Genomic DNA, 14,450 nt, shown 5'->3' with positions numbered 1-14,450 from the left:
AGCGACTATAAAAATAAATATGCTTTGTTATTTAAGAGCTTCTTAAAACTTTAACACAGTATTTATATTGGATGACTATGCGATGTTAACAATTTGTCCATTTCCCAGTACTGACCTGAAAAATCATCTGTACCTGCACTCAACAGATTGGTATGGGTACTTCTCTGTGTATGTGTGTGTGTGCATTTGTGTACATCTTTTCACAGGTTATAAAAATAAGTTCAATTTAACTTTTGTCCATTATTTTTTACTTCAAAGATTTTTGAAAATCAAAACACAGGTATTTAGTCCTCCAGACATTTATATTATTACAACCACATCAACATAAAGGAACAATATTAAATAATAAAAAAAAGAAACAGCACTTTCGTTACGGAATCATTTATTTAAAACTCTGCTTTCAACCACAACAGTCATAATGAAACGGAAAGAAAGCTACTCGCCAACATGCTAATCCACTGTTTTGCTAAGGGGAGTAACCAATATTGCAGCAAGTTGTTCTGAGTAGTGCAACTCTCGACAGCCATTGCACTACAAACTGTGATGTCCAAGAAGACAGAGTTTGCCGAAGAGAGCACTACACTTCTCGCACACTTCAGTAACATTTTACGACTATATCATTTATATATATATCGTATATACACATTTATGTTTGTTAAGTACTCCCCTTAATATACATAACATCCAAGACAAGCTTAATAAATTCTTTCAATCAACTCCTTACGTAAATATTTTCTTAAAATTCAACACAAATAAACAAAAAAATGAGCTATACATTCTGCATTCATATCACATCAGGACAAAACAACCATACAAATGACACAAAAAGGTGCTTTGGTTGGTAAAAAACTATACTTTCTTTCATAAGGGATGGTTATGTAATTTATCTACGCAATACCTGAATGTTTTCTCTCAATTTCCTATATGAGATTCACAATTTTGCTGTGTGACATATCCTCTAGACACAGGTTTATCATTAAAACAGAAACTTCACAATTTCATGGCATGGAAACAAACTTGATTCTCGTCAAAAGCATTGTTTTTCTTACTTTTTTTTACAAAACATTGGGACAGAAAGTAAATAGGCTTAACTGGTACACAAGGAACATTACAACACGTCTCAAAAGTTTTTCATTTCTTTTTTTAAAAATAAACAACACAGTTTAACAAGGAAATAATAGTTACATACATATTTATAATTTTTATACTTCTTGAAAATTTCCCACTGAAATATTTCCTGCTAACACGAGCAGTCTACGGCAGTTCCGTCACATTACCAAAACGACGTGACAAGTTCCCGACAGGCGCACAGCACACTCCGTGAGATCCTGCTTCATCTGTACAACGAATCAGTCCACACACGCAAAAAACACCTCCCCCCTCCCCTCCTCTTGAGTATATTTCCAACTTTCGCACGCCTAAAAACTTTCAAAAAAGTTGGCTCTAACTTCTTCTCACACTGTGAAAACACCTTTGTACGTTTTCTCAAATAAAAAATAGTCTTGTAACTCGGAACTAGTGCTAAACGACAACTTGGAAAAGAGGTTCTTGAATTCTTGTCCAGAGAAAGGAACATTTATATGCCAAAACACAGCACCTCCCTCACACGACCAGACGGGCAAAGTTAGGGAAGTCAATGGAAGATGAGCATGGCAACAATTTGCAATCACTACACCTACTTAGGAAATTTGTGACAAAACTTGCACCCCTTTGCACAGGAAAAAAAAATCATACTCAGAGAAACTAGACAATACATTTCAAGGTACATGAAACAGAGAGAGTTATCAACAAAATTGTTTCATCAAAAGATGTTAAGGGCTTGAACATAATTATAGACTTAACAGTTACCGTACTTGCCTGTGTACAAAACAAGTCGAGTGGCACGGGGAAGCCATATTTCAGCGAATCTCACTTTTGTCCATGGGATCCGTCATTTTTTAATGGTTCTCCTTCCAGTCCCAATCATTAAAAAACAATTTACTTTGCATGTATTGAACTAAAAATGTATACGACTGGGAGAAAAAAAAATTTTAATTGCTACATGTGCACCAGATTTTCAAAACTGTATAATATCAATGACATGGAAAAATGAAAATTAATATATTTTATAAACAAAAGTAGTTTGCAGGCTTTTGTCGCCATTGTACAATCTGTTTAAACAGTGTGACGAACCAATCACACACTCACCTAAAAACTATCTATAATTTTCCTCACTTTTTTTCCCCCCAACAATTCTAGTCATGCACATACACACCTGATGCCATAATCAAAAAGCAGGCTTAAGAAAGATGTGTAGCCAAAATGAAATCATTATATGTAAATGACTAGTTTTATTTATCGATTTCTAATGTTAGTGCTTCCTTCACGTTTCAGTTTTATATTGGTTAATATTTTGTGCACTATGCACAAAATTAATATTTAAAGATCACTTCTTACTTGTTTCTTAAAATTGAGAAGTATGCATGTTTACTAACACAAAAAAAAAGTAGGGCTCAACATAAAAAACAAGCCACATCATTAAGTTCTCCTGAAAATTAACTTTAGATATCTAAAATGAAATAATTAAAATTAAATAAAAAATTATGGTCTCTAGAAGTTTGGTATTTTATACAATACTTTTATGATACAATATTTTATAAAATCTTACACATAGCAGATTCCATAGAGAGGAGTTACTGCACGTAATTGAATCAAAATCATGTATTGTTCGCTGCCTATGTACATAAATATGGCCATATGTTGGGATTAGAGTCTAGGTCACCATGGTAAAATGTAGTTGCTGGTTCAGTACAGCTGTTTTGGCCACCTTTATGAGACTTCTTTGCCTTTATTCACAGCCTCAATATAAAACTTGTATTCAAGGACAAGAAATTTTTTTCCCAATGAAAGTTAGGCCTAACATCACAAATAAAATGTATACCACTCACAAAACATTGAGACATACTTTTAAAACACACCATTTACATTCCCAACTTAAGAGTTCTAAAATATGCTCAGGTTTTATTTCCCCTAAAAAAATAAGTCGTCGTTGATAAGTCTCTTGAACAACATTGTTACTGTTAAATTAGAATTTAAAATTATATATATATAAAAAAAAACATTGCATGGGCATTATATGTAAATAAAGCTGTATGGTGTGTTCTTTAAGCACTTGAATTGGAACTCCAATAGCTACGTACCCAATTTTAAATGTAATAATAATTTTGTAACGAATTTTGCCAAGAGTTTACATTTAGCAATGAGTGTGTTTTGAAATATCCATTTCGGTCCACGCATAATAACTGCTTGAAACCAATTTTTTTAGCTCATTTGCCAGCAATTTTATCATGAATATGTTGATAATCTCCTGTGTTTTACATTTAATAGTTGCTACACCTATTAACTTTCAGGTGTCACTGTCTACTGATAAACACGGGTAAGTAATGGTAAGCATAATTTCCTCAGTAACAATTATCAACTTACTTCTCAACAATTTTATGTTCCCAAAATATTAGAAATATGTACTTTTGTTTTAAACAAAGGCAAATACGGTTCACTCCAACACTGCAACAAGTCACACACAATTTTTTTAAAATAAAAATACAACCTAATAAGATCTGTTACAGTTGTATGGGAAAATTCTAACAAATGCTTCGAGAAAAGAATTTACCACAAGGGACTCTATGTGTAGGAGTTTCTGCACATCAGTGCTCATGTAGCCAACTTCTTCCACATTTCTTTAATTATATATATATAAAAAAAATTTAAATGCTATGCAATCTTTTTTTAAAAATTTCTTAATGCTACCAGCAATGTTTGAAGACTTGCATGCATTTCCTTAACGCACATATAAAAATTATTTGAAGCTTCGCTGATGAAATTTCAGACATATCTTGACGAAACTATATGTATGCAAGTATACGTACATACTACAAATGAAATTAAACTTCAGGGTCAAATCCAAATTTCTACGACAAATATGCAGCTCATGAACACTCAAGTGTAAAACTACAAACACAGCACTGATTTGGTCCCTTCCACCAGAAGCCAATACTACTTACGTATTGGACAAAGCAACTTGCTTTGGAGTTCAGGGGCTGGGAGGAGATTAGTCCCAGCACAACGATCTCCAAATTATTATGAAACTTAAATTTTAAAAAAAAAATCTATTTGATCCTGCACAATTTGTACTGAAAATACCAAAAAAAAACTATTACACCTAGTTACATTTTCTATGAAAGTGACCTTTGCACAAAAAAAATAAATCAAAAGCTATGCAAATACAAATGTCACTATGGCACAAGAAACTATTGAATATAATTAAAACTAAATTATAATCAGAAAGTTAAAAGTGACTGCAATCTTAAATTAATGTTTTTTTCAGATTCTATTTGTTTAGTTTTTAACAAGTAACTTCTAAAGGTTGTACATGGAACAAGTTAAAATATTGCCAGTATAACCTAGTACAACCTCATATTACTGTCATTCTAAAAATTACAAGTAATCCCTTGTGAGCATGTTTAGTAAAACAAGCACTATAAGGCAGACTATATTTAAGTTTCACTGAGCAGACTTGTAACTTATAAGAACTTTTCGGCAATAAAATGCTACTGAGCATAAAATAAAATCGTACAGCCGAATCATCTACAAGAACCAAAAATGTTCTGACATAAATGATTTCATTATTAAAAATAATTGTGTGATGAATTGTGGCAAGTGAAAATTTCTGTTAAAAATAAAAGGGCTGGTTTTGAAACTAATAATAATAATCATCCCACAGCTTAGGCAAGTCATTTATAGAAAAAAATATTTTAATATTTTTGTTTGACAGAAACATTTCTGTTCCAATGCACTGTTGTTACATTATTTTTGGGAACCAAAACTAATTAGGGTATTTTCAATTTGGTTTAAAAAATAAACAAATAAATAAAAATTTTTAAGACCAATTATCATAAATGTATTTAACAAAGATAAGACAAAATTATATTTCTTCTAAGGCTGGAATTCACCCCTTTTATGTTTGATTGCTGCAGTTTCACATCATTATTTTGGCTATTATTTATTGCAACTCGTACAAATGCTTCACTATATAAGCATTGCATATTACTTTTTATTAACTTTTGCATCAGATAAATTATGCACATCTGTTTTCGTAAAAATTCAGGCAAATAATTGTGATGTAAAATTTTTCCTCAATGACTGCATTATGGTCACTAGAAGTTAATTAAGTTTTTTCTATAGCTGGATAACTATTAAAACTTTACTTCAACCAAAAATAGAACATGAAAGATGAAACAGAACCAAGTTAACATTACTCTAGACAACATTCAACATTACTAACAGAAGTATAAATTTAGCTGAGAACTTTGTGGAAAGACTTAATTATATTTTACAAAATTCTCAAGGAATTTGTACCTTAGTTCTTACATTAAAACTAATAGAAATGAAACTAAACAGAATTCTGTTATGCTAGATTCAAAAAACTAGCATAAAGAAAATATTTACAATCCTCACAAAATGCTTGTCTGAATCAAATAAAGTAAATATACCAAATGTCATTTGTATCAACCCAAAAGTTAAGTTTTTTTTGTCACTTATATTGCAATTATTTACTTGCAATATGAACCAAAACAATGAATTCATATTTTTCTTTATAGATAATTACTAGCTTTTGAAACTTTTTCACAAAGACCTAAACAAATTTTAATTTGTAATTATGTAACATTATCTAACATTTCTAACATGAGCCAACATAACTTCTACCTGGATAATGTTTTACAACAGCTAAAGGTACAAGAACAAAGAGACCATATAAGGGCATAAAATAATAGCACATGGTACTAATAAAACACATAGCAAAATTCAAATGACTTTCAATCTGCATTATGGCACACTGAGTGATGTACAGAAAACCTTATTTTAATAACAATTATACTATGCAAAGTAAAAAAAAAAACAGTCTTAACTCTTTTCCATATGGCATACACTCACAAGAAAATAAATGCTAACAAGCAATGATAGTAGTCCAGGGGACACGTAACTATAACTACAAAATGCCACTGACCAATGAGGCTGGTCCTTTTGAAACAAAACCAACATTTGTCACAGCTGTGATAATCAACCCAATACGCACACTATCGGAGAGAGATAACACGGGCCTGACGTGATTGTCATGCCCAGGAAGACTTTTAAATTTTCAAACAGGTGGTTCTGATAGGAAATGACAAGGAACAAATGGCTAATTCAATTTTAAAAAAATTAGAATGTGCTGAAATTGTGCTGCCTGAAAGATTTTGCAATGCAAATAAGTAATTACAAAACAAATATTAGCATTTTTACACATTGCGCAAAATGTATGTAAAATTCGTGTTTTTAAAAAAAAATAGAATTTTGATTTGACATTAAAATAAAAATTAAATTTCTCTAAGGGGCTTGCAATGATAGTGATACTTTAAAAAAAATGCCTTTGACATACAAATATTCTAGAAAACAATTTTTTTATACATGGGTTTTAATAAATTATTACAAAACTGAACAATCGGCACTTCTAAATTAGGTATTTGAAGAGTGCGCTGATACTTCCAGATATGCAGAGAGTGCGTGTCACAGGAAAGCGTGGCGGAGAGGTGCGTGGGGGCCGGCTCGGCTCACCGCGGCCGGACGCTACGTGACGCTGATGGCCGTGCGGTTGGCCGGGCCCTTGCCGCCCGCCTCGCTCTTCACGCACTTGCCCGTCAGCTGGTTCACGCTCAGCGGGTTGTTGGCGTCGTGGGGGTTGGCGCCCACGGGCAGGCGGTGCGGCGGGGGGAGGACCAGGGGGTGCGGGGGGGTGCCGGGCGTCAGCGGGCCGTCCAGGTGGTGGGGGGTCAGCGGCGACTGCAGCGACATGCAGGGGGACGCCAGGCTGGTGGAGGGGGACGGCAGGATCACGGAGGGCGAGGTGAGGCTGGAGAGGCCGCTCAGGCCCCCCGGCGAGGACAGGGAGTGGGGGAGGCTGTCCCGGTCGTCGTCGGGGCAGGTCCGCGCCTCCCCCGCGCTGCCGCAGCTCTCCCCCGCCTCCTCCTCCTCCTCCGACTGGTTGCCGTCGTCCGTCCCGTCACCACACTCCATGTAGCGGATGCACTTTTTCTTGCGCCTGGAAGGCAACCGACCGCCGTCATCCCCCTGCTCCGATCGTGTCTCGTCGGTGCGTACACAAGCATGCTTTACACATACAAACTAAAATGCAAGACTACATAAACACAAAAATAATTCCAGATTTCTACACTAGCATTCACATCATCTTGCTCTAGCCTAATGTTTCAGCTCCACCTGTCAAATGCATAAAACCATCAATTCACAAAGTAAAAAAAAAAAACCTTATATTATCTAACAAAGTTGTGCAAAAAAGTTATAAAACTTACGTGAAAACAAAACACTAGAGAAGTTTTGTGAAAAATAATATTTCTTAGGAGGTTAACCTCCTGTATACATATTCTTTTCAGAACAAAATAAGCCCTTTTATTTTGGAATTAAATTAAAATTTAATGTAATACATTTTTTTTATGTTATTTTCTAATCAAAACACAATATATTTCATCAAATTGCAAAACAAAAAGGCATTATTATTTATTATCTAAATATTATTCAAAATTTAAAAACTAGTATAATTTCACAAGGCTGAGGTGTGAGATGGTAAATTAATGTAACTTGACATGTGAGTTTGCCAACAGTTCATTTTTAAGTAATTTTGGTTTTTCTCATATTAAAATAAAAACTTTAAGGTCATCTTGCAACTATAGTCATTAATATTCATGGTCATTATAAAATCATGTTAATAACCCCTTTATTCCAAACCTTTCCTATACTTTAGAGTATACCACAATAAATTGTCTTAGAATGAAACTAGTTTTCGAACTGAAATTGTCTCATAACCAAAGTTAATTTAAAAATTGAGGTTCTCTTATATTTGATGTTAAGCTAAATTCTAAATATTACTATACACCGACTGTCTACCCATGTTGGGTCACAGAATTCCTGTACAATTCCCGTACATTCCTGTACACTAATAAAAAAGTTCATGTACATTTACAGCTTACACTATCACTAATTAGGATAATAGCAAAGTTAAAAAAAAATTGTACAAAAAATGTTCACAAAAAATATTTTTACCAAAAACTTGGATTTCAAGAAAATTTGTCACAGAAAAGTTAGGCCTACCTTTATGTTGATATATTTAGCTCATTCTAGGTGACTTTGCACTGCAGCCAAACTTTGTCACATGGCAACTCTCAAATTTTTAACTTTTATCTTTAGAGGCTGTATATATACCTGTACCAGTTTTGTTTTTATTATTTTTGTTTCCAATGTCTGTATTTTTGGTATATTTAACTTAAACTTTGTGTGTATTAACTTATATTTGTTAACGTGTCCTATACCATTTGTACAAATGTCTGTAAGGTCAAATGGATGAAAATAAATAAATAAAACTCGCATGACCTTCCGCGCGATATGCCACTTGCCAAATGCCAATTTTGCCAACCAAGTTCCTGTCCAACAGAGTAGAGTACACCCGCCCCTTGAAGTAACACAGTAATCCATCCAAAGAAAAATGGAGCACCAATCAAATACGTTTTTAACATAAAAGAGTGCATGTTAAACAAAATAATTGGTTTTCCCACCTTTGAAATATGTATGTTTGCTGTACCATACTCCACATTTATCCCGTTTAAAAATTGGTTGTCTGTAAAGTCGGTTTACGGACGATAGTTTAACGTGACGTCATAACAAAACATTAATGAAATGATTGCATACTTTTATGAATAAAATGGAATAATTTTTATTTTAATAATAAAGGAATAATAACTTTTCACTTCACTTTATAAAAAGTCAAGTGGAAGAGAGATAGATGCAAGCTTACAATGAGCGTAACGGGACACAGCAAAACGGAACAATGTGCGTAACGGGACACTTTTTCGTGCATGCAGCCGGCGTTCATCGATTTATTAGACGTTGTAACGTCAAAAAGTTTTTTTTCTGGAAACGTAATGCGCTGTCAACTTCAACTAGCGCAACCTGGCATGCATGAGATTAACTGACCTCAAAAGCTTCTGACCTTTCTCGCCAGATGGAAGTAGTAGCATAAACATGGCTGTATAAACACGCTCCACAGATATATTAATGTAATTTTATTGCTTGTTAAACTTTTAACTAGACATAAGAAAACAGGCATCAAAAAATTTAATAACTATTACAGAAAAGTGAAAACTAACGTTTTTTTTAATTCGTTCTTTCATTAAAATTATACAAGTGCCAAGATTTATTATGTTGCATTGTGTTTGATACAAGAGTGCCGTCGCCATTATGTGCGCGTGTAAATAAAAAAAAATTTGTGGACGAAAAAGAATGCTACTTCAAAAAGAGCCCTAATTAATTGGCGCTAATCGAGCAGTGTTACTTCGAGGGGTGGATGTATACTCACACAGAGCAAGACTGGCTTGCAGCTGTCGCCGGCCGGCGCAATTAACTTTGTCATACGCGCTTAATTTTTATACACACGTGATAATGGTCGCTTGTATACAAAAATAATACGACACTCTGCAATAAAGCATCAGTATATTGTAGAGAAGCAATAATCACACGATTCACGATTGTGTTGCAGTGAAATCTTCGCTTTTTAATATTAATATATAAATGTTGTTGACGGGCAGGTAAAAGTCAAAAGTTCCCGGACATCGGGATAAATTCCCGCACAATCCCCGTATTTTTCCCGGGCAGTATAATTCCTGTACAATTCCCGTTTTTCCCGGTCGGTAGACACCCTGAATACAACTGAATGGTTATGATGTTAGGATAAAAAATAAATTTAAGAGTGGGAATTAATATTTTTAATTTACATGGTTTGTTTTAAAATGAAGAGAATAATGAATATATGTTTTGATTTTTTTTATTCTACTGTAGTAGTTTTGCACAACCTTATTACTTATATGTTATGTAGTTACATAACCCTTGTTCAATTTTTTGTTTTGTTTTAAGAAATGTGCACATGTTTGTATTCATATATTCGAAGTAGCGCTCTTTCTCGTCCACATAATTTATTTTATTTTCATTCGTGCACAATGTAACAAACAAATTTAAACAAATTAAAAATAAGATGGCACTTGTGTAACAAACATTATGTAATAGTTATTCGCTTCCATGGCATATTTTTAAAGCCTAATAAAAAATTGCACAGTAAATAATATTTTGTAAATACATTTTCCGACGCCTACGTGTGTGTTTAGCTAATGTTTATACATACTAAGCCGTTTTGCAACTCGGTAGCAGCTCTAGTGGGAAATGCCGGAAGCTTTTGAGGCTCGTTCACATCTTGCATGACAGGCTGCACTGACTCCTAGTCGTGCGTACACGAAGTTACTCTTTTTTAAGAATCGATTTCAATATAAACTAATTACTAAACCTTTAAGATAGCATTTTGTTAATAGAAAACGTAAAATTTATTTTCTCTATTCTTAAACATTCAAACAGAGCTTATATGTTAAAAATACTATTATTTTTAAATGTGACGTATACACGTGCTTCGTAAGGAAATATGAGGTTAGTAGGCTATGTACAGTTCAATTATGCCGTCTGTGATTTAAATATAGTATTATTTTAGGTTATTTGAACTTTAAATGCAATTTATACATTTATATTTTTCTTAAATTGTATTTAGATGTGTTAACAGTATGTAAATACGTACATTTAAACAAAATAAATGTCATATAAGGAATAGTAAACAAACGGATTTCAGTGGCTGGAGAACCAAATATTATGAACAACATGCAATATTACGGCAAAAACGTATTTGATTAGCGCTGTTTTGATTAGCGCACTATTTTCCTGGAACGAATTAGAGCGTTACTTCGAGGGTCTGGTGTATATAACACAAAATACTTTTTTAATAAGTTTAAGTTACTAAAAAAAAATAATTTAAGAAAGCTAAAATGCTCATTCAGAGTAACCAATGTGCATCAATAAAAAATTTACAGTTGTCCTAAACAATTTCAAGCAATTCTTCAAATGTTGCTACATTAAACACAAAGTGGCGAGTACTGTACCTATACCAACCACTAGCAACTTACACCAACTTAAGTTATCAATACCAGACCAACGGGCACTGCAGTCATGTAGATTTCCATTTAATTAATATGTTTCTAACCGCCCCTTGCACTAAACCTAGTCTAGATTTATGATTAAATAAAAGTGCACACTGTGACTTTTCCCAAATAAGAAATCATTTAAAAGGGCAATACCTGAAAAATCATTTCTTTTTAAAACAATCTAACAAGCTTGTTCTTTCTTTCTTGTAACCAGTAAAAGAGGGGTTTTGAGTTGCACAATCATGCACAGGAGGTTAAGTTACAAAAGATCCAACATTAAAACTAGGTTTGGAAAAGTTTTGGGTTGGGGAAAAAATGCTCATGGGAAACTGGATGGGATTGGGGATTATTTGATATTACAAATTCTAAAGATTTCTATAGCTTAAAAAAGGAAAATGGTCATTTTTATTGCATACCAGTGTCCAAATTTAGTGACAAATGGTTAGAGGTATGTAATTTTCACCAACTGCAAAATACAAAAAAATAATGCTAACTCAATTAAATTTTAGGGTAATACCAAAAATAAAAAACCAAAGCTTCATTTGCAAACGTGACAAAATTATCTCATAGTTATAATTTTAACTTAAGTTAATAACTGGTTTTTAATTATTATTGTTTACTAGTTCAGCCACATTAACAGTGCTGTTTCACCGAAACTGGCACTTTTTTCCATTTTCGTTTATTTTGTATTTGAGTTGTTAGTCACAATGTCTATAGTGTCATAGATTTTTGGAGGAAGTAAGTTACTAACATTTCAACATGATGGTAGCTCAATCATGGCCACGGTCATACAGATAGGTCTGACAACTTCCTAACCTTTGCCTTGGTGTGTCTCGTCGGCTTAGTGAACATCGCGGCGGCCTGCGAACTAACGGCGCTAGTACTAGTTTTTCCCTTTATTAACATTGTATTACATGGGAGTTTCATATAAAAGTAGGTGTATATTTTAAAAACTTTTTTTTAACATTGGTTGAGTTTAAGGTTTTTAATTTATTTAGAAGCTTGGTAGGGTTTGAATACATAGCAATAACTTATAACTTTGCCGAAAATTGTCAGTTAAAATTTTAATCTAACAAAGATACTATTTAACCAAAAATTTTTCTTTAATTGTTGTCAGTGGTATGGTGGTACAGTAAAATGCACAGGCTGATATGCAGGCTCGAGTTCAATACCCACTAGGTTCTATTTTCTTCTTCTTAACATTTACATTTTAATATTTCTCACAAAATTAAAATATTAATTACATAAATTAAATATGTTTAAAAAGTTAAATTACATAATCAGATGAGATTTTGAAAATTCTAGCAAGTAATTATATTCTCTGTTTTTTATTTATTAATGTATCAGAATAAACATATTTTTCAATTTTCCAATAAAAAAATGTACTGTTTCTTCTGATAATAAATAAAAACCAGAATAAATAATTACTTGCTAGAATTTTCATAAATGTTTATTTTATTCGAAATCTCACCTGATTATGTAATTTATCTGTTTAAACATATTTAATTTCTGTAATTAATACGTACTTTAATTTTGTGAGAAATTTTTAATTTTAATGTGAAGAAGTAAAAAGAACCTAGTGGGTATCGAACTCAAGTCAGCATATCAGGCCATGCATTTTACCACACCACCAACTTAACAATTAAAAGAAAAAATATTGGTTAAACAGTATCTTTGTTAGATTAAATCTTTAACTGGCATTTTTCGGCAAAGTTACAAGTTATTGCTATGTATTCAAACCCTACAAAGCTTCCAAATAAATTAAAAACTCTAAACTTTATCTGACGTTTAAAACGAAACAGTTTTTAAAATATATACCGCTTTTTATACGAAACTCCCATTTAATCCAATGATAATGAAGGGGGCAACTATTACTAGCACTATTAGTTCGCAGGCTACTGCACGCTTCACTAAGTCAACTTAGAATGAAGGCAAGTTGCCAGACCTATCTATATGACCATGATAATGAACTATTAATTGAAACCTATATTGTTTTAACTACCCTGTTCATAATTTATTCATAGCATACAAGTTCCAGTGTTTTTTTATTGATGTAATTCATGGTTAATTAAAATTTTATTTTTTTCTGACATTGATACATTATACAAAACAAATAATTGTTTATTACTAGCTTAATATGTCAAATAGGTATTTTTGGCCATGGATGCTACAGTTTCGCAACAGCAATGAAATAACTTAAGATTGTTCGTTTTATGTTTCAAATGTGGATGAAGTGCTTGTTTAAGAATCTCCCTGTAAATGTTTCATGCCAACGGTAATATTTTGGATTTAAACTGCTGAAAATGGTGCATTTTCGATTGTGTGGATGTACTGATTAGGTTAAAGTGCGGTGTTTTCTTTGTAAATAGTTTTTTACAACAATCTTGGCATGTTGATATCTATAGTAATACAATAAAATGTGACGCAGAAAGAAAAAAAAAAGCAATTTCCACCTGAAATTTTGGGCAAGATATAAACCCACACTTTCATTTGCTCCTAAAATATAAGTTTCTTCTACAATATAGTTTGAACCACAGGGTACCGACTAGTTCATGATGTCAGGGAAGAGAGCGAACAGTGGGGTAAGGAATGAACGCTCAACCCTTCCCACTTCAGCATGATACATTAGCAATGACAGCTACGAATGAGTATTGTAATAAGTGTTGTGTAGTCTTTATTACTCACACTTTTCACTAAATACATTCTATTATGTAATGTAATTAAAATATTCAACTAAACATGAACCCCGAAAAATTAAAAGATAAAACAATTTTTGGAGCCTAGCACTGTTACTTATTTACAAAACGTACTATATCTGTTTGATATCAGTTATCGAATCTGTTACAGAAATGTATTGGTAGTTGGATTGGTATAATTTTTGTCCATATTACCCATCACAAATAACAAGAATCTACATTTGACTTCAAAATGGACTCCTAATTGCAGCCACTATTAAACAGGAGAGGACTTTCATGAAGAGGCCAACATTAACTATTGGCAATTCACCACACAAAGTTATGCACTAGACTTAATGTTTGGAAAATACACTTAGCACTTATAAAAAAAATTGAATAATCTAACAAACTTTAAATAACATAATATAGAATATACAGGTATAAAAATACAGAGATATCTTGTATTTATGTATTTCTAACAGTTTATAACACATATTCTTGTGCTAGAAATAAATTACCTAAGAGATTTAAATATTAAATACATCTTATGCTAACACGAACTGTCATACAGCAGCATGTCTCCTGGTACACCAACTTGCAACATTTAAAATACACAATCAAGTAAACATATGATGAATTAGACAGTATTATTAAAATAAACCGTACAGAGACAATT

General features: G+C 32.8%; 1 protein-coding gene across 4 annotated transcripts in view; it reads right to left on the bottom strand.

Annotated features, from left to right (window-relative positions):
• Positions 1–365: 365 nt before the first annotated feature.
• The window catches only part of LOC134533112 (protein pangolin, isoforms A/H/I/S), a 555,211-nt gene continuing 541,126 nt past the window's right edge, over positions 366–14,450 (bottom strand). For all 4 annotated transcript variants that reach the window (XM_063370371.1, XM_063370372.1, XM_063370373.1 and 1 more), the window contains one exon: positions 366–7,114. In XM_063370371.1, the coding sequence (XP_063226441.1) occupies positions 6,643–7,114 (472 nt within the window). In that variant the 3' untranslated portion in view covers positions 366–6,642. The remainder of the gene's footprint in view (positions 7,115–14,450) is intronic.

This window comes from Bacillus rossius, chromosome 6, assembly GCF_032445375.1.
Source record: "Bacillus rossius redtenbacheri isolate Brsri chromosome 6, Brsri_v3, whole genome shotgun sequence".
NCBI classification, from domain to species: Eukaryota; Metazoa; Arthropoda; class Insecta; order Phasmatodea; family Bacillidae; genus Bacillus; species Bacillus rossius.
The sequence above is the reverse complement of the archived record's forward strand: the minus strand, read 5'-3'. Positions and strand labels throughout refer to the sequence as shown.